The sequence below is a fragment of the Seriola aureovittata genome, chromosome 6 (assembly GCF_021018895.1).
Source record: "Seriola aureovittata isolate HTS-2021-v1 ecotype China chromosome 6, ASM2101889v1, whole genome shotgun sequence".
Classification (NCBI taxonomy): domain Eukaryota; kingdom Metazoa; phylum Chordata; class Actinopteri; order Carangiformes; family Carangidae; genus Seriola; species Seriola aureovittata.
In genome coordinates this window covers 28,155,961-28,183,890 of record NC_079369.1, presented here as the reverse complement: position 1 = coordinate 28,183,890, position 27,930 = coordinate 28,155,961, and the positions used below count along the sequence as shown (strand labels likewise).

At 42.1% G+C, this 27,930-nt stretch overlaps 2 protein-coding genes across 3 annotated transcripts; one reads left to right on the top strand and one right to left on the bottom strand.

Annotated features, from left to right (window-relative positions):
• The first annotated feature begins 1,474 nt into the window (after positions 1-1,474).
• cltrn (collectrin, amino acid transport regulator) lies at positions 1,475-5,768 on the top strand. The gene is made up of 6 exons (XM_056379265.1): positions 1,475-1,703; positions 2,176-2,234; positions 2,621-2,706; positions 2,824-2,940; positions 4,120-4,311; positions 4,397-5,768. The coding sequence occupies exons 1-6, from the start codon at positions 1,637-1,639 to the stop codon at positions 4,527-4,529; spliced, it is 654 nt and encodes a 217-aa protein (XP_056235240.1). The 5' UTR covers positions 1,475-1,636; the 3' UTR covers positions 4,530-5,768.
• Positions 5,769-7,684: 1,916 nt separating this feature from the next.
• LOC130171316 (uncharacterized) lies at positions 7,685-27,176 on the bottom strand. 2 transcript variants are annotated; one of them, XM_056379263.1, is made up of 14 exons: positions 26,400-27,176; positions 22,759-23,550; positions 19,569-19,863; positions 18,574-18,693; positions 18,074-18,241; positions 15,037-15,218; positions 14,147-14,403; positions 13,876-14,012; positions 13,592-13,713; positions 12,428-12,545; positions 12,018-12,326; positions 11,684-11,873; positions 11,172-11,571; positions 7,685-9,712 (listed from the first exon to the last, which is right to left on the bottom strand). In XM_056379263.1, exons 2-14 carry the CDS (start codon positions 23,410-23,412, stop codon positions 8,843-8,845), a joined length of 3,822 nt encoding a protein of 1,273 aa, XP_056235238.1. In that variant the 5' UTR covers positions 23,413-23,550; positions 26,400-27,176; the 3' UTR covers positions 7,685-8,842. The 2 variants fall into 2 exon arrangements, with proteins under 2 accessions (XP_056235238.1, XP_056235237.1); XM_056379262.1 differs by having other exon boundaries at positions 26,674-27,176.
• Between the last annotated feature and the right edge of the window lie 754 nt (positions 27,177-27,930).

Sequence of the window (27,930 nt, the reverse complement as noted above, 5' to 3'; positions counted from 1 at the left end):
GCAAGTCAGATTCGAACCCAGGTTAGGACTAAGCCTATGTGGTACGTACTTTAGCAGGTGAGCCACCAGGGTGTCCATGTTGCAGTTTTCTAGTGTCTATGTTGTGCCAGGATGAATGGTTATATTGTACTGCCATAAACGGCTGTACAATAAAAGGGAAAAAAAACAAGTCATGTACAAGTCCTTTGTGCACTTATAGGAGCTCTACTGCCATCATCTGTTCAGTTAAGAGATCTGCAGTCAGTGGTATTCCACCAAAAGCAATTTATGTAAATTGGTGTTTGGCAGAGACTGAGCCAGAGACAAAGCTACAGGGGAAGGAAATTACTGGAACAAATTTTGAGAATCCTGCCAAAATTACGAAAATAAAAAGAAACCTAAAGTTATTGTGTTTTATCTCTGTTGATCTCTTCCTCAAATTATGAACGCCTCCATAATTCTTGGAGATTGTCAGATTTCCTTGTAATCTGGATGGAAGAGAACTGTTACTGTTTTGTTACTGGAACTGATCGTATAAAGATTAATGAGTAAGACTTAAAAGGAGGATGGGTTCATACTGTATTGTAAATCTCAGGAACATGTTTTAATATAGTTTTATCATGGGTGTTGTCTGTTTTATGGAAAAACACTTATGAGATTTTATGAGAGCAAAAGATCGTTTATTGTGGGCCAAGTGCACAGAGCTGGTGTGTGGGGTTTAAATGGTAGATACAGTCTGCTATCAGGAGAGACAGACTCAAAAAGAAAACTTGGTAAACAGACTTTGCCTTGAGTTTCCTGTGTCAACTTAGTTTCTCATTAATGGCTGTGTCAGACTGCCCTCACTGTGTATGGTTGAACAATTAACTAAGCATCATTATAAGGGCAGATTAACTTGGACTGGACTAAAAAAACAATGGTACTGGGATTTTCTGTTTTAAATGTTTAATCACCTGTGCCAGGTAAGTGTCTGCTGGTGAGGGAGGGAAAATTGTTCAGACAGCAGTGAACATGATGAGCTTACCAGAAGGTCAAATCAGGCTTCTGGCCTTCAAGGAATGCATTTCTACTGTGCAGATCTTAACCAGTGAGCACATGCGGTCTTATCTGCATATCTTTTCCAGCCAGTTTCATTTGATACCATCCATGTGTTTCTGTTTTCATGAAACAAAAAAAGGGAGAACCACGGCTAATGAATGTGAAGGTGCCTGGCACAGCGAGCGGCTCGGTCACACACTGTGCTGTGCTGAGTAAACACACTGAGCCGTTGTGTTTCTGTCTGCCTCCCTCACATTAGCAAACGTATCTGGCTCCTTGGAGGCTTGAACAAACAGTGGCACTTTCCCCGCAGCAGCACCCACTTTACAGTCTCCATGTTATGAATGTTATGAGGTGGTGTGTGTGTGTGTGTGTGTGTGTGTGTGTGTGTGTGTGTGGTGTGTGTGTGTGTGGGTGTGTGTGTGTGTGGGGGGGGGGGGTTGGCTGCCCCTTTGACAGCCATTTTCTAAAGCAGACGGGTCAGTTCAGGTGTGTCCTGGCTTAACCATTAAACACAGACCTTATCCAGGGAAGTTCCTCTGCTGACCTCCTCAGATCACTCCACACTGAGAGTTTCACTGGCAGCATTTGATCATCTCGCCTCTTGTTTTCTGGAGAAATGTTGGAAAAGATCATTTTCCTGCTTTGTTTGTTGCCTGCGTTGGCAGAACAGCTCTGTGCTCCAGGTAAGTGATCACAGATGGAAACTTTCTCATAGTTAAACTTAAACTTAACTTAAACTGTATGGCAAGATCTTGTGTCTTTACATTTTATGTTAATAGACTATCAGCAAATACAGACACTATGAAACTATCATCTAGTCTAGTTGTATTTCCTTGTTTACCTCTTCAGTCAGTGTGGAATGCAGCTTCTAAAACAAAGATGGATTAGACACATAACTCAGATGTTTACCTGACAATGGCTTTCATTAGACATTACTATAAACACTATAACACCATAACCAAGTTACTAGTGAAGCTTAAATGAAGTGATTCCAACAGTGTTTGTGATTTAAGTCACCACAAACCGAACTGATAGTGTACACACAGGCTTTATCACACAGACACATTGGAGCGTTACTATTTTTTTTTTTATCTTAAACCTAGGACATAACTTCAGAAGATGTAGAGGACATTTAAATATGTTTTATCTTTATAGATGCTTCAGATGGATACCAAGTTCGACTCAGCATCCGGACTGCTCTGGGAGATCAAGCTGTACGTATTTGAAGGTTTACTAGATTAGTAAACTAGATTAATGTTTTTAATGTTTTTCATTTTAGATCAGTGCTTTTAACAGTGTTTCATGTTCATTTTATGTCTTTTCTTTTCATGTGAAGCACTTGGTGCAGGTCATTTCTTTGTGCTACATTTTTTGTATGAAAGGTGCGATACAAAAAAAGCTTATTATTATTATTATCATTATTTTACAGTTATGAAATGTTTTACGTCAACATGTTTCCTGTGTAAAATGTGATAATGTGCTAAACATTGTCCAGAATTCACTTGCAGTGTGTATGAATTTTTTACTATGAGGACAAGGTCCACCTGCTGATCAATGAACCTAAAGGTGTTTCCTGAAAACAGTGCATCTGTTGTTTCAGTACGTCTGGAATGAAAATGAAATGTTCCTTTTCCGAGCGACTCTGGCTTTTGCCATGAGGAATCACATCAGCGGGGAGGAGTTTGGGTAAGAAAACTTGCATGAAACTATAATGTAATCTCTTTTTACTGTAATGAAGTCAGTGAGTCATGATTTATGAACATGTCAGGAGACTGACGTGGTCTTTATTATCTTGTTCACCAGAGTGTCAAACATCATTGTGTGCGATGAGACTCCCAGAGTGTCCTTCTGGTTTGTGGTGACGTTGCCTCTGAACTCTTCACGCCTTGTTGAAAAAGAAGTTGTGGAGGAGGCCGTCAGGTAATCACATGACACCGTCATACTGTTGTTCTTTTTGAAGTCATTCAGTTTTTCCTTAGCCCCTCTCCAGAGAGGTCAAAGGTCATAGCCAGCTCTGACCTTAGCGTCAATGTTCCATGTAATGATTTGTTTAAATGTTTAGTTTCTATGTTATATTTTTCTCTTCGGTGTAACAGTGATATTGTCTGTATAGGTGAGGATTTTAGCTGTAAATGTTTTACTATATGTACTGTGAGTGTAACCATTTATTGATTACACAGTTTACACAGAAATAGCAGACAGATTATGACTTTTGGTTTTCTAAATAAGCAGTAAACAATAATGTGATTCCTTCAGCTGTCAGTGATTCACTTCAGCTGAGCTATGAAGTGACTTGTGGAATAATATTAAATATGACAACACAGAGTAATATTTAAAGAGGGCTCAACCCAGCTCAGTCCGTTACGCAGTAATATCCACCTGAAGCAATATTAGCAAACCATAAACCACCACAAACTACAGCTCATGCAGACCGAGGACGTAGCAGCGAAACTAAAGGCTGCTGGATGAGGATTCAATGAATAATATCTTACTTTACTATCATTAGTTAAAATTAGCCATAAGCTCATACCAGGCAAAATTAGACTGAAACAGCAAAACTACACTGAACTAAGTAAGGGTGCATTGTTTTTTGAATTTTGCGTTTTAATTTATTTGGATATTGACTAAAGGCTGTTGTAGCGGACAAAATAAAACCAAAAATACTAACATGAAAGGAAACCCCTTAAAGCTCCATATAGTATAAATGTAAATTACCATGTGTAGTGTGATTATAGATCAGGTCTAGCTTCTATATTAATACTGTGAAAGTATCAAAGCCTCAGTCCACAGAGAAATGCACACAGCCTGTATTCAGACACTGAGCCTTAAAACCAGCCGTAAGGACTTCTGGAACTTTGTGATGTCACAACAAAACAGTCACTGCTCTCAGAGGCTCCTCTCTTCTGATTGGCTCACCGACCTGTTGTTATAGAGCTCCAGAGAGAAACCTGAGAGAGGAGATGTAAAACTACACTGAGATGTTTTTTTTTTCCTAAAACCACAAATGTATCAGGAAAAGTGTAAAATTTACATCTTTGTTTGGTTTCTTGCTGAAAGTATCTGTTCATTTTAAATCTAAACTTTTCATATGCTCATTAGGAAGTCCCGGGGTCGGATCAACAGTGCCTTCCTGCTGACTGATAAAACCCTGGAGTTTCTCGGCATCCCTCCCACCCTGGCAGCACCAGTCAACCCTGACACCCCTCCATGGCTCATTGTGTTTGGGGTGGTCATGGGTCTCGTGGGTGCTGGCATCATTATTCTGCTGGTGTCCTCTCTGGTGAAGAAACGGTAGGCCGGTGACTTCAGATCCATTATTGTGATCATCTTTTAAATGTGACTATTGATGTGTGGTGTTTCTGGCTTCATATTCCAGCAAAGGGGAGAAGCAAACCGGCGGCGATGACATCGAAGAAGAAACACGGGTGAAACCGGTGGAAAATGGCGGCACAAATGAGGGTGTTTACAACATGTCATTCTCAGATGATGAGCGATTAACGCAGATGTAAAACAAAAAATCTTCCATGTAAACAATAAGATGGGGAAAAAGTTATTGATGCTGCTGTTGTTGCACTGTAAAATCTGATCTTTTTGAAGATTATAGATTTATAGTTTTGTGATTATAGATGTTTCTCATTTAAATGATTCAAATTTTTTTTAAATCTATATATTTGTACTCCGTCATACAAAGAAACAAGCACGTGCACAGTGTTTTCATTTTCCACATGAATGTAAACTTTTTGTGTCGATGGATCAAACATCTGTTTGTGAATATTTTGCAGTAGTCTATCTGTGATCTGCTCTTTGGAAAGAAACTAACTCTTCTATACGGATCATATATCACCATGTACCATATACTTATTTTTTGGGCAAACAGAATGAGATGGAAACAAGACATGAAACTGGTCCCATTTAAGATTTTAAGACAGATGCTAATCATGTGTGTGTAGTGCTGGAATTTATGAAAAAAAAATGAAATCTTGATATTTGTAAGACATTATATGATACACAGTATATATGTATATATAGATGTATATCTATATTTTTCTAATTGGAGACAGTTGAAGGCGATTGACTAGTTGCTTATTATATTTAACCACATTTTTTGCTAAATGTACTTGATCCTTTTGCTTTATATTTGTTTGTCATCATGTGTCTTTTAGCAGACTAGAGTGACAGTGAACCCCCCCTGAACTTAGTGATGGGTTTAGCTGCAGTATTTCAAGCAGTGCTCGAGCTCATTATCATCATGGTTGGCAAAAATGTTACTAGACACAATTTACATATTGTCATGACAGTCAGAGCAGAGCAGCATCCTTTGTACTTCGTGTCCTCTGTGTTGTTTAAAATCGAGTCCCTGACATGTGCTGTGGTTTGAAAGTGAAAGGCCTCTGTACTACGCTGCAGTAAAACATACAGCTTCACTTCTCACTTCTAGGCCACTGAACACACTTAGAAACACGATGTCTTTCATTGTTCCAGATGAAACATGCTCACATGATCTGTGTTCAGCAACTAAAAGTTTGTCAGTTTCAAACTTGACTTTACTGCCTCCCGCTGGACACTTTGGGGAAAGGAATAGGTTCATTATCTTTTTCTTTTTTTCTGCATTGAACTGTAATTTTTTCCCCCCAGATACTAAAATGATTCACTTGCATATGTTCACACATGGAAAACCTCACATCTTGTGAATCATCATCTATGGATACTGGATGTTTCAGTAAAAACAAACTGCCTGTGTCTGTGTATGCGTTAGTCCAGTGGTTTGTGATCCCAGAGAACATCATCATTGACCATGTCTCCTGGTCGTGTCCAACTCTAAACAAAGCTCAGGCTTTTAGAGAGCTGAATAGGTATTACCCAGAAACTCATAAGAAAAAAGGGCATGTTTTTTTCCCGCTCTCTGATCTTGTGATATCTGAGATATATTTTGCAACTCCTCTGATTTGAACCACTAATGCAGCAGGAAACTAGTCTCGACAGGAATGTCTATTTAGGGACCGTACAAACATTTTTGTGAAAGGAGGGAGATTGTCTTTTAAATCTAACCAAGGATGAGGAAACGTTAACTGAAACTCTTCCAACAAAGTACCTTTAGCACGTACAAACAAGACTCTGGACCATGTGTGGTCAATATGCAAAGGGTTGTATTGAAAACTGCTGTGGAACCTGTAAACAAATACTTTCAATGGAAAGTAGCTAAAGCTGCCTGAAAAGTCTCTAAATGAGGCAATACACTAATTAGCATATTCATGATGTCATCGATTCAAATTGTCATCCAGCCTAGTGTCAGCTGGTTTCTGTTCTTTATGATGATAATGAAACAAGGTTTGAAACAGTGACTGAAAAATGGCTCATTAAGACTACATGTTAACCAGCAGTCACGAGCTGCTGCTAAAATCCTGATTTTATAACCATGACATCACCATCACCAAACACATCAGTTAAAGACTCTATTTGCTCGACATGCAAAATAAGGTAGAAGTTTGTCCGGAAAGTAGGTTTTCTGAAAAAAAAAAGAAGAAAAATGTAGCAAAAGACATCTGAGAAGTCTTTGTAAAAATGTAAATCTAGTGACAAATGCACAACGTTGGCAGCACTGCCTGTGAACAGCCCTGGTGACATGATAGAAATAGTTTGCACCAATTCATGTTGGATGAGCAGTGACCAATGGGGAAACTTCAACACTCATCTGACTGACAAATGGTGTAACTTCATCACTCACTCACTCAGTCAGTCAGTGACGTTGGCCCTGCTGTACTGATCCAGCCGAAAATACATAACCCTTTCCTGACTTCCAATCCTCCTCTCATAATGTTCATAATGTCCCTTCACGTCTCCTCTGAAGCTCCATACAAAGAGGTTTACATGGACATGAGCCATAAACTGTGACAGTCTCCTGAGGCCAGCATCTTCACAAATGATGGTTCTTGAAAATCAAAATGAGTCAGATTTGTTTTATGAATTTATAGCAGCCACAGTCTTTTGTTTTGACTGAACCACTCCTCATTGCTTCTTTAAATATATTCCTCTCCAGCTGTTGTGATCATACAATAAATACACGGCTGAAGCTGCAGCACAGATGCAGTCCACATATTTACCTTTAGATGGCACCATTACACTTCCAGTTGCCGTGGTTACAAACTGGCCTGGACAGACACTGTTGTCCCCTATCTCTCAGTCCTCTTCTTGGCACTCTTTAAAAAGAGTGTGTGAACATTTGAATTTCAAACATATTTTAATTTACTGTTATTTTATTTTAGTCTGACTATTTTTGAAGTGATAACAGAGAGTCCTTCACATTCCACAGTCTATATTTAGTTCATTGTTAAATTAAATCTGCTCCTGATCTCTTGGTGAGAATATGTCTTCTGTAACATTTGCACATTATTTCAGCAGCAGTTAGCATTATGCTGGAGATTATTCACTGTGTGGTGATGACTAGTTATCATTTGGCTCTTCGTCTAATATCCCACTCCTCTTCCTCTGCATTGCATTATCTTGCCTGAGGAGTCCAGTCTTTTTTACACCTCATTTTTCATGTTGTTGAATCAAAGATTTGCTGTAACATTCGTTTGTGAGCATCACAATCTTATAATAACGTCTGTCGATTAAGACCTAACACTCCCATTACAGAGGAAGAAAGAAAGTGGGAATAACTGCAGAAAGTCAAATACATTTTATCATATAATTGAAAAATAATGTCATTATTTTAATAACTTAGCCTGATACCTTCTGAAAAATAAATGAGTTTTGAAATAGCTATAGAAATGAGTCACTGTTAAATGGCAGATTGCCTAAATAACATTACACAATCTTAAAGTAAATGACTGTTTTGCTGTTGCCTCTGTGTTCTGGGCTCATCACAGGAACAATGCCTGTGTGTACCGCGCTGCATAATGGCCTCTGCCTAATTTTGTCTCTTCAAAAGGTGAGAGATAAATAAGCCTTTGGAGATAACTGATGAGCAAACACAATGGTGAATTATAAATAATCTTGGATCTGTGGATGACGGGGAACATAAGCTTACATTGTATGTTGTAAGATTATGTCTGCAACAGTTTAATGACTACAGATTTGATGCTCAATTTCCAGTAAATACCCCCATCCCAAAAACATTTCCACTCTTGAGCAAAAACCACTGAAGTCAAGGTTGATAAGTATCTACATATGGACATTATTCACTGTACTTTCACCACAGGACACAAGTCTTTAACAGTGACAATCTAATCATTTCAAACTGTGTGCAAATTGCATAGTGAGCAGATACTGCTACTGTAATGGTGACTACTTCCTGGAGCTGTACAGAGCAACACAATATAAATGTGTACAGTTAGACTGATTGGAGAGGCTCTGTGGACACGTGTCAGTGTAGTTAAAACTCTCCAAATCAGATGTAAATGTTGCATTCAAATTCCAAGGATTCCTAGTGAGTGTGCCCCTATTAAACTATCAATATTAAATATCACAATTCCAGTCAATATTTCATGAGGCCTATTTTCTAACAATGCAGCTTTCAGGGCTCGGAATCAATATTTAAAAAAAAAAGTAAATTTTTCATAACTTTAGCTTTGAAAGCCCGAGTGCATTATTAATATCACTTACAAGAGTGTGAAAAGGGACAGATTCCATATGCATTTTCTAAACATAGTGGAGGTGAAAACTATACGCTGTGCACTGATTCCAACACAAATCTTCACTATACCGTCAGCCTCGTGGCAGAGGGGGTGGGACAAGAAGATTCCTGACAGCGGCCGTGTATTTGCCCCCCCCGCTGTGTTTAAAATCCATCACTGTCGAGAGAGTCCCCCTCTATTTCAAACTAGAAATCCCATCTCTTCTGTTCTTTGTCTTTGTCCTCTGTTTGTTTATGAGTCTCAGAGAGAGCAGCCTCTGCTGTCTCACCTCCCTCAGCTGCTTGTGTCTCCCCTCCCTCTCCTCCCTTCTCCTTCTCCCTCTCTTGAATGATCTCCACCAGCCTCTGAAATTTCTGGTTTAACTCCTCCATCCCTCCCACCACTCTGGCATTGTCCTTCTCTCCATCGCTCTCCAATGAGCTCAGTGACTCAGCCCTTGAATCACGGCCCTCAAACTCATAAGTCTGCAGTGAGTCATAGGGCGGCTGCGACAGGTCAAAGGTGACCTGATCCAGACGGAAATTCAGGAGGTCCTCCATCCGGAGGGGCTGCGTTTTGGCCGCTTCTGTTCTTGCGGGCTCCGCCCCCAATGGCCAGCCTCTATTGCTGCCAAACATCCCCCCCGGTAAGGGCAGAGGCTGTGGGGTCAAATCCTTTTTCTGGAGTCTGCAAATGTTCAGTAGCTGCACCCCCGCTGGGTACAACCCGCTGCCACTAGTCCCGTTCATACACGTCCCTCTGCTGTTTGGGTTCAGCGAGCCCACGATGCTGTACGTGTCTCCCTTCAGGTAAACAGGAGGGTTTACACAACTGGTCTGACTACCATTTGAATAATTTCTCTCTGAAACGGAGGGAATGGAGGAATCAGTATCAATGTCATCTACTGTGCAGCTGGTGGCTCCCGTGCTGATCTGAGTCTGCGATGACCCCGGTCGCCCCTCTTGCTGGTTTGATGAGGAGCTGGTGTGACTTTGGCATGAAGACTCATTTGGGTCACAGAAGGTCAGACTCTCAGTGTTGCTGCTCGGTGCTGGCTCTGCTTCTGTTGGGTTTGTCTGTGAAAGGAGAAGAGAGAGAGAGAGTTCACAAAGATGTGCAGGGATAAAGGTATGGAAGAAAAAAAATTATTTTAATGTTTTTAGCAACTGAAAAAATTGCTAATCACTCCTGAATACTGAATTTGAACACCTCTGAATTAACTGCATTGGAATTTTTTTCTGAATTCACATAGTTTTGCCTTAGAGTTTTATTTTTTGGAGGACATGACAAATTCAGATACATAATTCAAATGCTTTTCCAGTCGCTCATCTAATCTGATTGGAAAGAGTTCTGATTGTTACTCAATTTCATGTCCTTGGTAGAAAGGATATTTAAGATTTCAAAAATGCTTTTGTTTTATTTTGAAATTTTTGAAAAATATATAGACAAATACACTATCCATACATGGTCAGATATGCTGAATCTTTGATGTCCACAGCTGCCTGATGGAAAGGATCTGATCTGAAAGATCTGCTCGTACTGAACATTTATTTTTATGCTGATGTCTGATGCCATTTTAGCTTCATGCAAGAATGAGTCCTTCAGATTCTGTGACTGGAATATTGATGTTTTGATTTCGAGTGATTTTTACAAAGTTATTATTTTTATTATTGTATTATATTTATATATAATATTTTTTCACATTTTTATCATAAATGTTTTATTGTTGAATTTTTCTTTTTATATTGAAGCTATCTAACCTGCAGTTCTTAACTCGCTTTGCTTTATTTTTCTTTATATTTTTTCTTCTTCTATGTTTACTGTTATGAAGCAAATTCCTCGTATGTGAAAACCTACTTAGCAATAAATGGTTCTGACTCTGATCCCGATCCATACCGTATTTACTGTATAGATTTGAGGGTTCTATGTTGTTGCCTAGATACCGGAACTCCATCAATGTGGCATCACTGCTGTCTTTACATCAATGACCGCAGTGGAAATAAGTCTCGGATATCATTTGTAGATGTCTGTACACAATGAGGATGCTAAAGTAGTTCAGATAAATTGTAAGTACAGCTGCAGCTGCTTTAATCAACACACAGGGCTTAGTCGCATCCCAGCTGCTTCCTGACATACTGAATAAAAGGAGCCAAATTTTTCACAAATTTAGATTTTGACCAAATTTTAAGCAAACGACTTTTTAGATCTGGACTGAATAATTACATCTGGACTTGAGCATAGCTTTTTGATAATTGGGACACTCGAGCTTTCTATCTAACTTTGTGAAATTGTAAAAATACAATAATATTTGAAATCAATTTTTTGACATAAAAAGCTGAAAAAATTCAAGCCACTTAAATAAACACAGAGAAAAAGTAAAATCTTTCAACATGAAGTGTTTGGTTGTGATTCAGTTTCAGTTAGGGATCTACTTGCTTGTAAGATTGTTTATACAGTAAGATCCTCACAGTCTTTCTTTGCCTCCATAAAATTGCTACATGTCTTTATTTGTTGGCATCAGCGCTGGTTTCTGACCTTGGCCTGATCCTGATTCTCTTTGGTGTCTGCTGGGTTTACATCGCTGCCTTCATTTCTGTTGGTAGTTTCACTCTTCGCCAGCATGGGCTCAGCTTCGTAACTATAAGGGCTGATCTCAGGAGAGTGCAGCAGAGGCTCAAAGGTGCTCTGGTTCTGGATGACGAGGGAGTTGCCAATATGACCTCCAGTTAGTCCATGGGTCAGCTGCGTGAGCTGCAGACCCGCCTCCAGTGGCCCGGCTGGATAATCTCTGAGAACAGGCAGTGTGTGGATGCCGTAGCAGAGGCGTCCGTAGAGCGGAGCGGAGCCTGGCCGCTGCTGGGGGTCGAGGCCGGGGCGCAGGTTACGGCTCCAGCTGTACGTCCTGGCCCTTGGCGGATTCTGCTGGGTGTACCATCTGTGCCAAGAGATAAATGTCAGAGAAGCACACAGTCACACACAAACACGCACAAGCTCCCATAAGCCACCATGGCCAGGAACTTCTCTTTTAATTTCTGGGCACAGCTCACATGTTCCTGTTGTGCATGTGCTGTATTCTGTGCATGCTCTGCAGCGCTGTAATGTCAAAAGCGGCGGTGTCTGCTTCCCCTCCCCCCTCATCATCATAGGATATGATGTTCTCCCTGACATCATCCTCCTCGAAGGGTGAGTGGGAGTCTCGCTTCTGATGGCGCAATGACAGCGAGAGTGCACACACCACTAAAGGGCAAAAAAGAGACACATGACCACATACTCTTTAGACATTACAGAAGCAACCTGACACAACCGTTCAGCGTCTCTCAAAAAGCCACAAACAACATATTTTTAGTCTTTCAGAGGCTTCGGAGAACCGGCCAAACCTACCCAGCAGCGTGGTGACACACGCCAGCATGGCCAGTAAGGTGACCAAACTGAATATGAGAGACGGAGAGGTGGACGGCATGGGCAGACAAACCATGTGTCTTTCCCACCTCCTGTCCCTCTGCTTCCCTCTATCCTCCGTCTGCATGCCTCCTCGCAGACAGGGACAAATGGTCACGGTGACCGTGCCAGTGTTGGTCAGACCCGAGGCCCCGTCACGTAGCACAACTGGCACGTAGAGGGTGAACAAGGATGAGGAGAAGCCAGGGAGGGGCTCCAAGGCAGACTGGAGCACCAGGCTGGCTGTCACACCTAACACCGTGGCAAGAAACACACATCAGACACGGTCACGCCACAACAAACATGCACCAGTTTTGCTTGGTGTCATGTATTAAATGTCAAAGCGGCGCTACCTCCGGTTTCCCTGATAGTGAGGTTGAGTGCAGAGCTGGACTCCGGAGGGATGCTGAAGTGGACCGGGGTGTCCTGCCCTCCCTGGTCCCGGTCGATGGCTCGCAGAACCTGAACTACCTGCAGAACACAGAACAGGAAGTTGTTTTAATGGTCCTCAAGATACATCTCAGGGTTTGTGATGAATTACAGATATTTTTTAACTTGTCTCTCTATTTGACTTTTTTGGAGCATATAAAAATGAAAGGTAGAACTGGTAGAACTGCAACATGTGACGAGACAAAGTTGGCATAAACGCGTCTACAAACCCTGTTGTGATATTTTTTCTGTGACAATCATTCAAAGCATTGCCATGTAATGATTACCTCTGTATAGCAGCTGTCACTGTCAGGGATGGAGACCACTTCAGTGGATTTGCAGGGAACAATAAATGGTTTAAACCAGCGTTACTGTTTTTAATTTCACTGTTTATGGTTCACTCTCCTAATACTGGATCACAGCTGTATTTAATTGTTGCTAATGCAAACCCAACATTTCGTAGTGCTGCTGCTGCTTCACAATAAAAGCATTCAGCCTGGTCAAACACAGCGTGGTTTGGCACTGACTGTCTGTTTATCAGAAGAGCAAACCGTCATTTTTGCCTTTGGATTATTTAGTTTTGCAGAGAGTAAAAGAAGCAGTAAAATTAGAACATGGTTGTAATTATTTCTGTCTGACTTCTTTGTTAAGACAATTTGAGTTTGTTTGGCTGCATTGTCTCAGCCTATGACTGTTAAATCGCACTTGCTGTTACCGAGGTAACCAAATCAGCCAGGACTGAAATCTTAAGGATAAGTGTAACATGAATAGTAGTGACTAGTTTATTTCAGTTCAGTTATATTTTTGAAGACTCCTTACAGTATGTTATTAATATCCACCATGACTGATTATATTAGCTTTCTATTCTATAGCTGAGTAAATAAACAGGAGGTAACTTTGCCTCCACTTCACCTGTTTATCGCAACTGTTTTTAAAAAAGGAGGAAAAAAAAATTGAGTAAAAAATGAGAAAAAAAAAGCCACACATGCTTTAAAAGAGTCACAAGAAGCTGAGACAGAGTGGATAAAAACAAGAACACAGTCTGTAGTTTAATTCAATATCAGGCAAAAACAAAAACAAGAACGGACCTGACCGGGGGCACTGGAGTCACATACAGACGTTGTGTACTGCCTGTCCAACTCCGGCGCATTGTCATTCTGGTCTAGTGTCTCTATGGCAACCACAACCCTTGACACAAGATTGGGATTGTCTGAAAGAAAAAGGGAACCGACACTAATGTTGAAATTATCACTGAATGTCTATCATTTATGCGCCACACTTGTATTCCCAACTCCAGGCGGTGCTTTTGGTGAAATATGACTCTAGTAAGCTCTGCTGCTAATGGTGCCCGAGGGCAGAGGGGCTGACATACCCCTCTGTGTGGCGATGACAGTAATATTATGCCACTGCTCCTGCTCTCGGTCCAACTCCATCACTGTGCTGATAAAGCCTGTGTCAGAGGTGATGCGGAACAGAGCCTCGGGGTCTGACTGGGGATCGACGGAGTACCTGGGATACAGAAATAGGGCATTGGCAAAAATAGGAAAGGAAAAGATAGTGAGCCCTGAGTGAGTGAGTGAGTGAGGGAGTGAGTGAGTGAGTCAGTGAGTGAGTGATTAAATGTGCAATGGTGTGATAACCACCTGATGTTGGTGCTCTGTCCTGTGTCTGGGTCCACGGCGTATACCCGGCCGACAGAGCAGACAGGGGGGCAGTTCTCAGACACGTCCAGGTGGTACCGAGCTTGGGAGAATCGTGGCGGCTCATCAGCATTGAGGACCATGATCCGGACTGTTGCCTGGTCCTTAAAGGGACCTTTCCTTAGGTAGCGGGCGTCCACTATGGGGTTCGCAACCTCCACGGTGAAAGTGTATGAATTGCGGGTCTCATAATCCAGCAGCTGTTGGGTGAAGAAAAAGGCAGCCTCAGTCTGTGGGCTATACTTTATTGAAGGTTTTCATTTATGATTTATAAATATATGTGTTGTATATTCTCATATACTAGTGCTTCATAATTAATATACAGTAAGATACTTTTCTCTTTTTTCCTCATCTCGCTTCCATTTGGATTACTCTAATAATTTTTTGGGTAATTACTCAACAGGCTCTCTCCTCTCCTAAGATTTCACTGCACGATAATTAGCCTTGAATGTCCCACGCTGTTAAAACCTGCAAAAGTAAAAAGACAAAGCCTGTCTTGAACATGGTCTACTCACTTGAATTGAGCTACAGTTTTTTAACCAGCTGCTTATTGGTTCATTGTTACTCATTAATTGCCCACTGTAGAGCGTAGAGCCTTGGGAATCTGAACCTGTCAGCAGCAGAGGGTGTTTGAGTGGAATACTGAATGTTTAATTGAATAAATAAAATGAATTTGCAATACCAGACCAGAGTAAATTCTCCTGGAATCTTGCATATTATTGTTCTCATTATGAGGCCATTTAAGCTGCATGTAGCTTCAATCCTCTGCAATTATGAAAACTTTTGTTGAAATAAAGTTGCTTTACAAACAGTCACTGTGTGTGTGCACCCACCTTGTTCAGCACAATGACAGCCTCTTGGTCTCTTCCAGTTATATTGAATATTTCAGCCTCCTCTGCGTCCAGAATGGTAAACTCCAGCTGTGCATTTTCTCCCAGATCAGGATCAGTGGCAGTGAGACGGCCCACCTCCACACCTGGTGCTGCCAGCTCAGACACAGAAAATGACCACGCACCTGCAGAGAGGAAAACAATGAATATAATGGTTTGGAGGACTGGCACCGAATGATGATTCATCTCCATGTTAGGAAGTAAAGTAAGTACACAAGTTACAGCAGGACATTATGAGTCAAAAGACAGTGGTTATTCACATAATCCCTGTCAGTGTTTTGGCTTTTATTATAGGAAAGTTTCATGACCAGGTTTAAAGAATATGTCATGCAGTACTCACATGCCCATATGTGCCTTGTAAGTAATAATTTCTCCTGTCTATATAATCTAAATGATGTGCATCATAATCCACAGTCCTTGGTTTGTGTAGGGACGTTAAAGCTGATGTGAGGCTTCAGATTACTGAATTAGTCCAAACAACAAGGTATCATCCAAAGTCATTTTACAATGAAATCCTCTCCTTCTGTTTCCATGCAGTTTTTCTCTACAGAGCTGCAGCAACACAAACTCATATTAGCTTTGAAATTCTGAATGTGTTTTTGTTCAGACTGGACTGTGTGTTTGTCTCCCATCTCTTACATCTGAATTGTGTTAGGAAAGGATCTCTTTAGTGCTCTTTTCAATGTACACACTGTAGGCATGGGCATGTTTTAACTCAGAAATATGAATCCATCTTTTAAGACTTTTCCTTAGTGCCTCACTCTATGACTAAATTGTATGGTACTAACCCATGTACAATATTAAAGCCATAATTTGTGATATTTTGACCACATAATGTACATTTAGAAGTGTACATTTTGAGCAGAGTGTAGTTGTCAGCTTTCACCTCTATGTAAACTGAAAATCCATGGCTTTTGTTGTAACTGTTTGTCAGACAAACCAAGCTATTAGAAACTGACACTTTGGTCTGTGGGAAGTTATGTTCATTCACTATTCACTTTGCTACAACTGAAAATGAAACTGATAATGAAAACAGATGTTGGTTGCAGTACTGGTTTTTAGCCATACTAACATCATAGCTCTCAGCTAGCATCTGGCAATGTTTGCCTGCTGGCCCACAACACCAAACATCTAAAAATATTAGATAAATATTAATAAAGTTTTGTACATTTTGTGCACACGTTTCCCTCAGGATAAATAATGCTTTGATGATCCCATGACTTCTTAATCTAGCTGTTTATTTCAGCTGTACTTTTTGTTTGATGCTAATTACCAAGTGTCTGCATGCTAACCTAAGATGGTGGACATGGTTAACAATATATCTGCTAAGTATCGGCATGTTAACATTGTCAGTGTGGGTATATGGTGCCATTCTGGTTTTAGCATGTTAGCATTTAGCTCAAAGTACCACTGTGTGTAAATACTGTCTCCCACAGCTGCTAGCATGGCTTTACACTCTTCATTGGCATGGATAAACAAGGCTTAGCACTGTAGACAATTTCAATTTTTTGTGCTTAAACAACATCAAATGTTTTCTAGCTCATACAGCTCACAACGTGAAGATTTGTTGATTCAGTCTGTTTTACATCATCATAAATGGAATATCTTGGGTTTCCGAACAAATAAAGCAATTGGAAATTGGAAATTATTTTGAGTTCTGGGAACTTGTGATGCTCATTTAAAAAAAAAAAAAAAAAAAACTGGATAAGTAATGAAAGCAATCGTTAGTTGTGGCCGTAGCGTCGTCTAATAATCCATTCACTAATGTTAAAAACATACACTAAATAAACCTTTGTAAAACTTCAAATTAATTGATAGTAATTTGTCCCATTGCGTTATTTATGAATCAACAGTCGCCTTCACTGAACGGAGAATATGAGCTGCTACTGTTACAGTCTGTCCACAAAGCAAGCATGAAAATGAAGCCAGTGGTGTGTGGAAGGTCATTCATTCTTTGGAGAAACAAAATGACCTCTACTGTGATGCTGCAGAGCAACAAGCAGGAAATTCAGAGAAACGCCTTCAAATCAGAGCGCCTCTACCTTGCTGATTGTTAATTATTCAAATCCTTAAAGCATTTGAAAATCACACCCCTCGCACTCAAAGAGCATGGTAAATGAGCTGTTTGCTTAAATTGTGGCATTATTGTCAAATGGAAAATAATGAGCCAGGGTGAGGTGGTGAGGGAGGGAAGATATAGTCAGATATCAGTAAATAAATAACACACTGCTGGTATTTGAAATATTAAATTGCTTTTATAAAGCGCTGTGTTGCGGAACAATATATCAACATGAGAAAAGGGGGCTTTAAACATTAAGATGAGCAGCAGTAAGCAGAGACTTTCAGGAAGAAGAAGTAGGGGAGAGGGGGAAAAGCAGCAGAGGAGGGGTAGTATATAGAGAAATGCAGTATATGTCTCAAAGTGTTAGACACAGTCTGCAGTGATTTTACTGTCTATTGAAGCAGAAAGCACTGAACTTTAAGATGAAATATTAATAGCATGGAACAGGGAAAAGCTGGGATAAGAAAAAGTGGACATGATCTTTCACTCTTCATCATCAAGCCACAGTCCATTTGAACCTCAGTGACCACGCCGGAGTGTTTATATGAATGTTAATGCCAGTCATCATGGCAAAGGTTGTGTTATTGAAACTGATGTTAAAAACAATGATTAGGAAGAGTGGATGAAATAAAAGAGGAAGCCGCTGGACTGACAGGCTGTCTAGTTACTACAAGAGCTTATATATCATCCTGCACCTGTCGGGGCAGCCAGGACACGAAGGAGGCAAAAAATACCAGACTGCTGTCACAAATGCCATTACAACATGTTTCATCATTTTAATCTTTACTCACACACACGCACACACACACACGCACACACATCCACACACACACACAAGAACACACACAAATGCTCTAAATCTATAGAGATTGAAAGCGACCAACAGTTAAGTGGTGATCTGATAACAGCAGTGCTTACTCCGTCTGAAGTGAGGAGGGTTGTCATTGACATCGCTCAGCTTCACAGTGACGGTTGTGGTCCCTGATAATCCGCCCAGATGCCCCCCCATGTCTTTGGCCTGGAGGACGACCAGATATTCATCCTGAGTCTCTCTGTCCATATCAGGTACAGCTGTCCGCAGGACGCCTGGTGGAGCGGGGAGCGGGAGGCAGGACATGGAAGCAAAAATCACAACAGCAACAGATTTCACAGTGACACAGCGTCTCCAGAAATCAGCATCAAAGCGAGTCAGATGAATATATTTTAGAATCAGGACATTGGAAAACATGTGACTCTGGGCCGCTTCTGTTTCTGAACAATCATATGAAACGTTACTTAAAATGTTCTTATCCACATGGGACGGGACGTACGGTACAAAAGACATGTGACATCTAACAGCGCTGCTGGGATTTATGTGTGAAGTGTAGCAGTAAACAGCTTTAAGGGGATGAGCGGTACATGTGAGGCTGTGACCAGACCTGTCTGAGGATCCACAGAGAAATAGTCCTGACCGTGAGTGATGGCATACACCAGCCGGGCACTGTTTCCATATGTGGGGTCGTCGGCATCTCTGGCCGTGACTTGGATTATGGAAGTGCCTGTGAAAGAGAGGAGACAGCACATGTAGATAGATAGAGAAAAATAGATAGATAGATAGATAGATAGATAGATAGATAGATAGATAGATACTGAATGAATGTAGGTGACAGGTTAAAGCATAAAGCTGGTGGATGGTTCATAAACCATTTTAAAGTGATACTCCACTGAAAATCTATCTTCTGAATATCAAATACTTACATCTGTGGGATTATAGGGATTATCCAGTTCTCTGCTGTCTATCCGCATGTTCAAAACATTATCTTAAAAACAAATATGTTACCCTGCTTGAAGCTCTGCTGCTGTGAGAGAGTGAATTAAGCCACATTCTGACAACAATATGATCGTGTAAAATATACTAGATCTTTCTGGACAGTGGGGAAGTGTATATGATGAAGTAGCAGCTTTGGAAGTACACTGATTGGCAGATTAATTGATTGAAAGAAGATTCATCTGAAAATATTTTAATAATTGATTAATTGTGTAAAGCAAAGATGTGATGCTTTGCTGTATCGTACGCAACAGCCTTTGGGATTTGTACACTGAACACACGTCTCTGGGCTTTGGGGAGATGTGACTGACATGTTACAGACATAAGTCAGACATACGGATATTAGTCGTTTGGGTTGGTTTAGATGTTTCTTTGTCATATTATTCTTTATTTAGAGATGACTAAAATACCTCAACTATCAGACGGATTGCCACTCCAATTTCAAGTGCAGTGAATCGGTGGTGAATGAGTGAACAACAAACAGATTTCAGACGCAGTTTTGCAGCGGGAACCTGAGCACTGAGGCTGCTCTCCATGAAGGACATCCCTTTTAACATTTTTAGATTTTGGTTGAAGTATCCCATTATTGTTGTTTTTGTGCCGTACCGATGTTGGCCATCTCTGGCACCATGGCGACGTAGGCTTCGTCGGGGAAGACGGGCGGGTTGTCATTGATGTCCTGCACTCTGATGATGAACTCGGACGACGGCTCCAGGGCTCGGCCAGTCTGACGGTCTGTGGCTGTCGCGATGAGGCGGTACTGGTCCTTCTCCTCGCGGTCCAGAGACTTGGTGACATGTATGTTTCCTGTGTTGCTATCGATAACAAACACAGAGCCCACACCCTCTCCCTCCAACATGTACTTGGTGAGGCCGTCTCCTTTGTCCATGTCTGTGTGCAGCTGGAAAACAAAAGCACACAGAGTCAGTTACTGTGACACCTCCAGGCCTCACCCTCATCACAGACTGCTGATGCAGGTATAACTCATTAACACGACTGCAAGTGCTGCAAACATGACTGTGTAAAATGGGTGATTTGTGTGCAGACAGGATGTGCTCAGTGAATCTGAAATGAACGGCACCAGGTGTGGAAGATACATATGGGACCAGGATGAGTACTGATGCATGCAGCTAATCAGCTCATTGGACCAAACACGCCACTGGGGGCTTGTTGGGGGCAAAATCACATCAGTGTGGACGGAGGCCGTGTAAATGTCCCACATGTATGTTCACAGATGCATCCTGCTAACACAGGCAGTATCCATCTGTAAATCTCTCTGTCTCTTCTATCCATCTGTCCCTTTCTTCCTCTCCTTGTAAATCCATCTGCCTCACTTCCCTGCACCTATTAAACCACCTCTTTTTCCAGTTCTTGCGTCTCTCTCTTTTCATCAAGTTACCTCAGTTACACAGGATGCCCATCTGCTCACATTTCTCATTTCAATCTCTCTCTCTCTCTCGCTCTCCCTTGGACTCTCTGGTGCAGAATGCTGGTTGGGAATTTAATAGCAGAGAGGATATTAGTGTGAGCTTCATAGGTAAAAGTCCAAACACACAGAAATAGAAAGCTAAAGAGATTATTCAGCCCTCATGACACTGAGCTTTCTGACCAGGAGCCTTCACATCCCTCCACCCTTAAGGCGCATCTGCACATGTTCATAATCCACAAGGCTTTCCCATAACCTCTGCTGTGGACTGTAGATACTCATGAGAACTAAAGCCTTGGATTTAAAAATTCAGCTACAACAATGACTGTTTGCAAAATTTGCAGAGCGATTTCAAATGATCTTTTGCGAGACATTTTCATCCTGTGACGTGAAAGATGTTTGTGCAACGGAGAAACTGAGGAATTTAATTGCCTACACAATGACACGTGCTGAATTAGTGCATTTATGTGCTTCAGAGAGCTGCACCCTTGAGAGTGTCTTTACATTCCAACATAATGTATGTTACCAACATATGTTCCTGCTAGTGCAATTCTCACACACTGCACAGTATGCAGGCAGTCCAGGAGAATATATAAGATTAGTGTACATCCTGTGTGTGTGTGTGTGTGTGTGTGTGTGTGTGTGTGTGTGTGTGTGTGTGTGTGTGTGTGTGTGCTGAGGGGATAAAGTTAGGGATTATAGAAACTCATGATAGCATACCCTACAAATTGCTAGATAAGGGACTCAGGCTTTTTTATTCATCCCTACACACCCACATCCCACTCACTCTTTCTTCCTTAAAGCTAGCTTTGATTTTGATCCCACACTTCACCGCCAGAGACATCTTTGTCAGAGTCTGTGCCTATCTCGCTCCCCTGCTCTTTGCCTCACCCCCCTACTCCATCCTCTCTCTTTCTACCAGGCCCTCCTCTCCTCACTGTCTAATTGCTGGCTCAGTCCCGCTGTGCTTCAGTCAGCGTGGAAAAACACTCTCGCTGAGGGGAGGAAATGTATCCGCCCTGAAACAAACAAAGCCGGAAAAAGAGGAAATTCTCTTTTCCAATTCCTTTGTCGCTCTCTGTCCCACACAGTAATCTGAATTTTCCCCTCCTCTCACTCATGCGCTTCATTCACCCACTGCTTTGTATCTGCTTCACGCTGCTTTCTCTGGCAGCCAAACTCTCCCTCTTTTTGCACGAGTTGAGTCACCTGCGATTTGAACTGTTGATCAAACCTCGCGCCATTAGCGGGTTTGATGCAATCACCCCTCTATTTTTGTCTGAGAGAAAACACTGCGCCTATGATCCCCTTGTAGTGCAGGGGCACTTTATTACATGAATATCAACATAAAGACTGTGCCTGCAGAGGAATGAGTGGCTTCGTGCGTCTACTGATTGCTTTACCACCCCTCCCTGACTGTATCAATAACAACCAGAGAGGGCGATTAAACATTTATGAGGTGTATACTGCACTGGTAAGAATCCAATCTAGACTGTCACTATAAAGTATACTGCTGGCTGCAAAGTGGCTGGCAACATTCCCTGTTAGTGTTACAGCTGATATAATCCCACTCTGAGTATACTGTGGCTGCCAGCAGCTGCATTAGTGAGGAGCACCTGACTGTGAAATGCTACAAGTGAACCCCTGGGATCTGAATGGTTCAGGTGTGCTGCCGTGGATTAAATCATCTCAGACACTTTCTCATGTTGCGACACCGACAGCGGTCGAGGGGATGCTGGTGTGGCGACGTAAGGCTCAAGGATGTGACACGACAAGTGGTGCACAAACATTGCAATTATTCCCTGGTGTGTTTGTGCCTAATGCCTGAGCGCATGACGGAGCATTTAAAGCACAGAAAAAAAGACTAATTACAATTTGTAGACACATTATTACATACACGGAAATATTTAATTTGAGAAAATAACAATCTGTTCTTGTCCTAATTGAATCTATTTGTGTTTGCTAATATTCAAATGAATGTTTGCTCATTTGGCCTCGGTTCGGCCTCCCGGTTTCTCTGACCCATGGACGCTCACCCACAGCGTCGCTCTTGCTCTTTACATATCTGCCGTGCACACTCTCAGGGTTGTTTACTGGCTCACTCAACCTGACACACTGTGACACTGAGCCAAATTGGAGTAGGTCATTTTTAAATGGCTGGTTTGTCTCCAATTGGATTCGCAGTGTTACTGGTTACTATGGAAAGAGGGAACTGGAAGAGGAAAGCAGACACACACACATAATTGTGCTGTTTTGGCAAACATGGTGATGGCAAACAGGTAAATACATGTATTGAGGACAGAATATAAAATATAATTAATGTTCTTGCAAAAAATCTGAAATGAAGCACAGATACGACTTCCTGCTTACCCGTCCAATGAGCACAGGCTCGGGCCCTCGATACTCCTCGATCACAAAGAACTGGTTCCAGAGCCAGCTCCTCCGGCGGCGAGAGCGAGGCCCCGACCCGCCGCCCTCAGACTCTCTGACCCAGTTAGAGCGGCCCCGCGTCCTCTCAGGCGGAACGTCACCGACACCTGTCTCTAAATGGCGCTCGGGCTGGAGAGAGTCCTTCTCCTCTGAACTCGGCACTAGACTCTGATCATTAATTACACCTTCAAACTCTCCATTAGTCAAATTGCTCCTTTTCTTGTGGTTCACGGTGAGTTCAGGGCTATGTTTAGGTATGAGGGATGTGGCAGCAGATTCGGGATGTGTAAGTGTGACTGTTTTCCTCGCTGCGTTGTTCTTAAAGTCAAAATCTTCAGGTTCTCTGTCATTCAGCTGAAAATCCACGTTTAGCAGCAGTCTTATATCATCCGTTTTACTCTGACGCTGGTTTTCCTCGTCTCTGATTCTCATAAAGAACTTCTCCGTGGACTCTGGTTGTGCTGAAACTTGTTGTCTTTTGCTTAATGTCACTTTCAAATCCTGCTCTTTCTCTGAAAGACCGACGGCCACTGAGATGCAGTTTCTTTCCCCTTTACAGAATAAAAGCAGAAGAAGCACAATGTGTGCTGCCATAGCTGAGGTTCACTGATCAGTCTGTTTCAGAGAGGAACTGACGAATGGCTGACCGGAGGCAGGTTGTCATGATGATGTCTTCCTTTCACCCTCTTCTGTCACGTTCTCCCACGATGCGCACATGCTGCACAGGTTCACCTGAGAGGACACATAATTAGTGTGATCATCACTGTTTTAATTAAAAAGGGAAACAAGTCCCTCAAGTGAAAAGACAAAGAGATGCGACATCTTAATCATTATCTTATAAAGAAGAGGAGATATTGAGACAAGTGTGTGGTAAAACGTTTTGCTGCTGCTTGTTGAGCAGCTCTGTTTGCTAATCTGAGCGCTCTCTGCCAGCTGCTGTAAAAATAGCAGTGAGATTCACACAGACACTGAGCGTTACGGTCTGATAAGAAATTATTTAAAACGGAGAATTCACTTCGGACCAGATGCTGGTGGTCGCATTATTCTGCTGCTGTGTTTGAATCCTGTTATTGATCACTCAGGCCTTCTCAGAGTGTTAAGTGTGGTCTTAAAAAATTTCAATTAATTTGCAGCCTGAGGTTGTGGAGATGAGGTGGAGCTCAGGTACTTTACTGTTCCCTGTCACACACAACTGCCTGGACATGGGGTGATTTATGTCATCCCCAAAGATGGTCACCCCATGCCTCAGTGCCCGCTACAGAAAGAAGCTCCCCTCGAGAGATTAATTAGACTCATAAATAATTTAATCAATGACTCGTCCTCATTTTCCAAAAGTTTAATGATGTGAGTTTCGTTAGTATTTGAGTCAGATCGCGGCCATTGATCTTTGAAACTTGATGTACTGAGAAGTGTCGGCGGCTTAACTACTCAAAGTGTGTAATTGCAGTTTTTCCATCCGTGGTCCACCTGCAACCATCACTCTGCTTCACTATTTCCTCAAATGAATGTAAATTTTCTGATGTCTGTTTTCACTTTTATACACGCATGGAGGCGTGCAATATCACACACACATGAATACACATACACACACACACACTGTGAGTCATGGGTGTGCGTGGTTGTGTGGTTTTCATGAATGCACTTGTGTTAAACAGATTTACAGTGAAAGAGTTCCGTGTTAAAAAGCTAAGGAGATCTCTGCGCGACCTGCTACGCTCTGCAGATGCTCAATACCGTGAACATAAATGACATTGTGCACACTGATAAACCTAAATCCTCCGGCCCTTATTGGACTAAATAAATGTACAGTCAAACACAGGCTTTGATTCATTTAGATGCAAATAAGCACAGAGAGGGCCTATAGTAATGCACAAGCCTTTGATGGCCATGTATAATATGAACCATAACATTTTCTGATATGCTACATATGAAAGGACGGACACATGAAAATGAAACCAACTTTCTTCTTCACTCCAGATAATGACCTAGTTTCTCAAAAGCAGGACGGAGAACAGAATCAATTTGAGAATTTGATCATAGAAAACATTAAGTCATTTCTCCTCCTTTACATCTTTTTTTTTCCTTCAAAAAATTCCCCCTTGATTTTTTTTTCTCATTTTGCACACCAATTATATCAAGTCATCCATGTGTAATACTCCATGTTCAGCATCTGCATCTGTTTACCATCATCTTAAATCTAGCAAAATACAAGAGGTTCCTCCAGAACACTTTTGTCTTCCTCAGCTATTGTGTATTAGCATAGACTGAGCTCACGGCTTACATTCCCTCTGCCAGCTTTGCTCCAAAAACACGTTGCCAGCAGTACATGCCATTCACTGTTGTTTGAAGTCTTTAAGAGTGTAAGTGCGTATGAGATATGTGTGAAATGTAAGGCAGGGATAGAGGATGAAAGCGTGAGGACGATTTGCTGTTGCTGGCTCAGAATGGAATGATGAGTGGTGACATAGCTCTAAATTGCAAATCGCTGTTTCAGTCTCACTTCACTCTGCATCGAGTCGCTTCACTGCAACAAGGCTATTTCATTTTTATTAAAAATAGCCTGTGCATGTCAGGCCTTTTACATAGGGAGAAATGGGAGAAGGAGGTGGGGGTGGGTGGGTGGTGGTGGTGGAAGTACACTAGGAGCAGAGGAAAGGAGGGGGTGGGGGGGGGGCTGCCCAGGCTTAAACGACCAGGACGTGGACAGATTCTGTTCCATTTGAACATCTCTGGCTTCCTCTGCTGCTGCCATTCGTCTTAATGCTCACACACAGACCTCTCATCCTGCCTCGCTGCCTCTCTCCTGCTCAGTGCACACACACGCGCGCACACACACACACACACACACAAATCTCTTAAGTCTTTCCAAATCACACTGGTGAGGAGAGGAGAGGCCCACTGTACTCAGCACATCAGTCACCTCATTATTGTGAAGCTTTGACACTCAGACAGCTTAACCTTAAGTGATGGCCCACCACTGCAAAAGCAGTGTGCTGCTGAGCAAGTGTTCAGCCTCGCAGTCATGTGTCATGACAAAAAGCCTCTGTGGTTGAACGCTTCTGTCAGTGTGTGAGAGTTGTACATGATCATTTCATTGACATTACATTGTAAACACAAAAGGACAATATAACATTTCTCCATTGCAATGAAGGCTCGTTGCTTCCTCTCTGTCTCTGACACGCACGCGCGCGCACACTCACATCTGGCCCGCTTATTAGCATATCTAGTAGAGATACTCTAAACAGCCCGGAGCGTGACCTTGTCTTGTTAGAGGCAGCCAGGAAAATGACCTAGTTGATGCATGTTAATGTGATTTACACACTTGGCCTAACTATTATAATGAACGCAGCGTCCCAAAATACTGCTGTGGGCTTGTAACCGAGGTCCAGCGACCCCCTCATTTTAGCATGCGAGAACCCCCCCTCCCGCGTGAAAGTGCACGCGGCAGGTAAGCATACACACACACATACACACACGCACTAACATACACAAACAAACAAACGCTACCTCTCCGGAAAATGAGCAAGGAAGCTCAGCGTTATCCGCGCCATCTGTCAGAGCTCGGCTCCCGGTTCACTCACCTACAGCCCCGTGAGAAGCGCGTGCTCAGCCGCCGCTCTGACACATCAACAGCTCGCACATGGTCACAGCAGCTACCGGCCGCTAACCGCGCCAACCTGACAGCGACACAGTTGGATAGAAAAGCTGAGCGGTAAAGTGGAAGGAGGACTAGTAGGAACTTGTCGAGTCTGTGTCTCTGTGTGTGTGTGTGTGTGTGTGTGTGTAAAGAGGCTTGACTTCAATAAACGGGTGAACCGTGCAGATGAGAGGAAAGTGGCGGAGGATGGGTCTTACCGTGTGTCCTCGCGCGCCGCTCCGGAGGCTCTGTGGTTTAACGGAGCTGAAATGATCCAACGTGGGAAAGGATGGAGGTTCATCTGAGCTCAACGTGAGGTCTGTCCACTTAGTCCAGTCTTTCTCTCTCTCTCCGTCTCGCTCTCTCTACATCTCTCTCTCTCTCTCTCTCGCTCTCTCTCTCTCTCTCTCTACATCTCGCTCTCTCTCCCCCTCCTCCCTCTCCGTTTACCTCCCTGTCTCCTTTAGTTTACTCACCCTAAAAGCCTATTATTGTGAACCAGTATATGTGGTGCTCACCCATTTTAATAAATGAGATCTATCATATTTAATATCATAGTTCCCTCAATGACATTTAAACCGTGTAAGCCCCTTCTCTATTTTGTGGTTAGGTTTTTTCATCGTTTCCTTGAAGTCACGCAGTGTTTTGTAATCTGCTTAAATGAAGCCAGGCTGCACAACCATCTTCAACTTTGCATTCTTCCACCCAGAAGCTCGACCACAAAATTTCCACTCAGTGCTGCGTTAAAAGATGAAATTTCATGTCTAAGAATGACTGTGATTTGTTGGTACAGTGAGTTGAAAAGATTGTTCATCACGTGTTTTCTTTGAAAAATAAATTACATAAATGCCATTGCTGTAATTCAGTCTCCCATTAAGTCTTCAGATTTGTGAATACTGTCAGTTTTTTGCATTTGTTTCCACATTTCAAGGATTTCAGGACAAACTGACTTCATCTATTTGCAAAATCTTATAGATGTGCAAGATGTAAATGTAAAATCCCTCCATTTCTTCCCTCAATATTGGAGCATTTTTACACTTTGACATATTTTATCCCATATGTAATATGTTTGTTTTCTCACCTGAATGTGTTGAATATTGAATGTGTTGACAGACAGTGATGGCAGGTAGTAGGACTGTAACACAGGAGCTTTGAGTCTCTCAGTCCTGTCAGAAGCGATCATTCATATGGAGTGCAGCCTGGCTGTTGCAGATTGGTGTCTCTGGATTTTTCTTGAGTTCTATTTCTGACCAAGAAACAAGTAAAAGTGTTAGTCCTATGATTTGAAAGCAAACTTGCAACCCTAATGTCACAGCTCAGATCTTCGTACCCAGCTGTGTATGGAGGTTTATTAATGCAAAAACCACTGTGCAAGCACAGCACAAAGCCAAGCAGTGATCAGTCTGTGAGTCAGGACTTGAGAGCACACAGGGGCAGATTTTTGAGTGCAAAACTCGTTCTGAGCTCAGACTGTG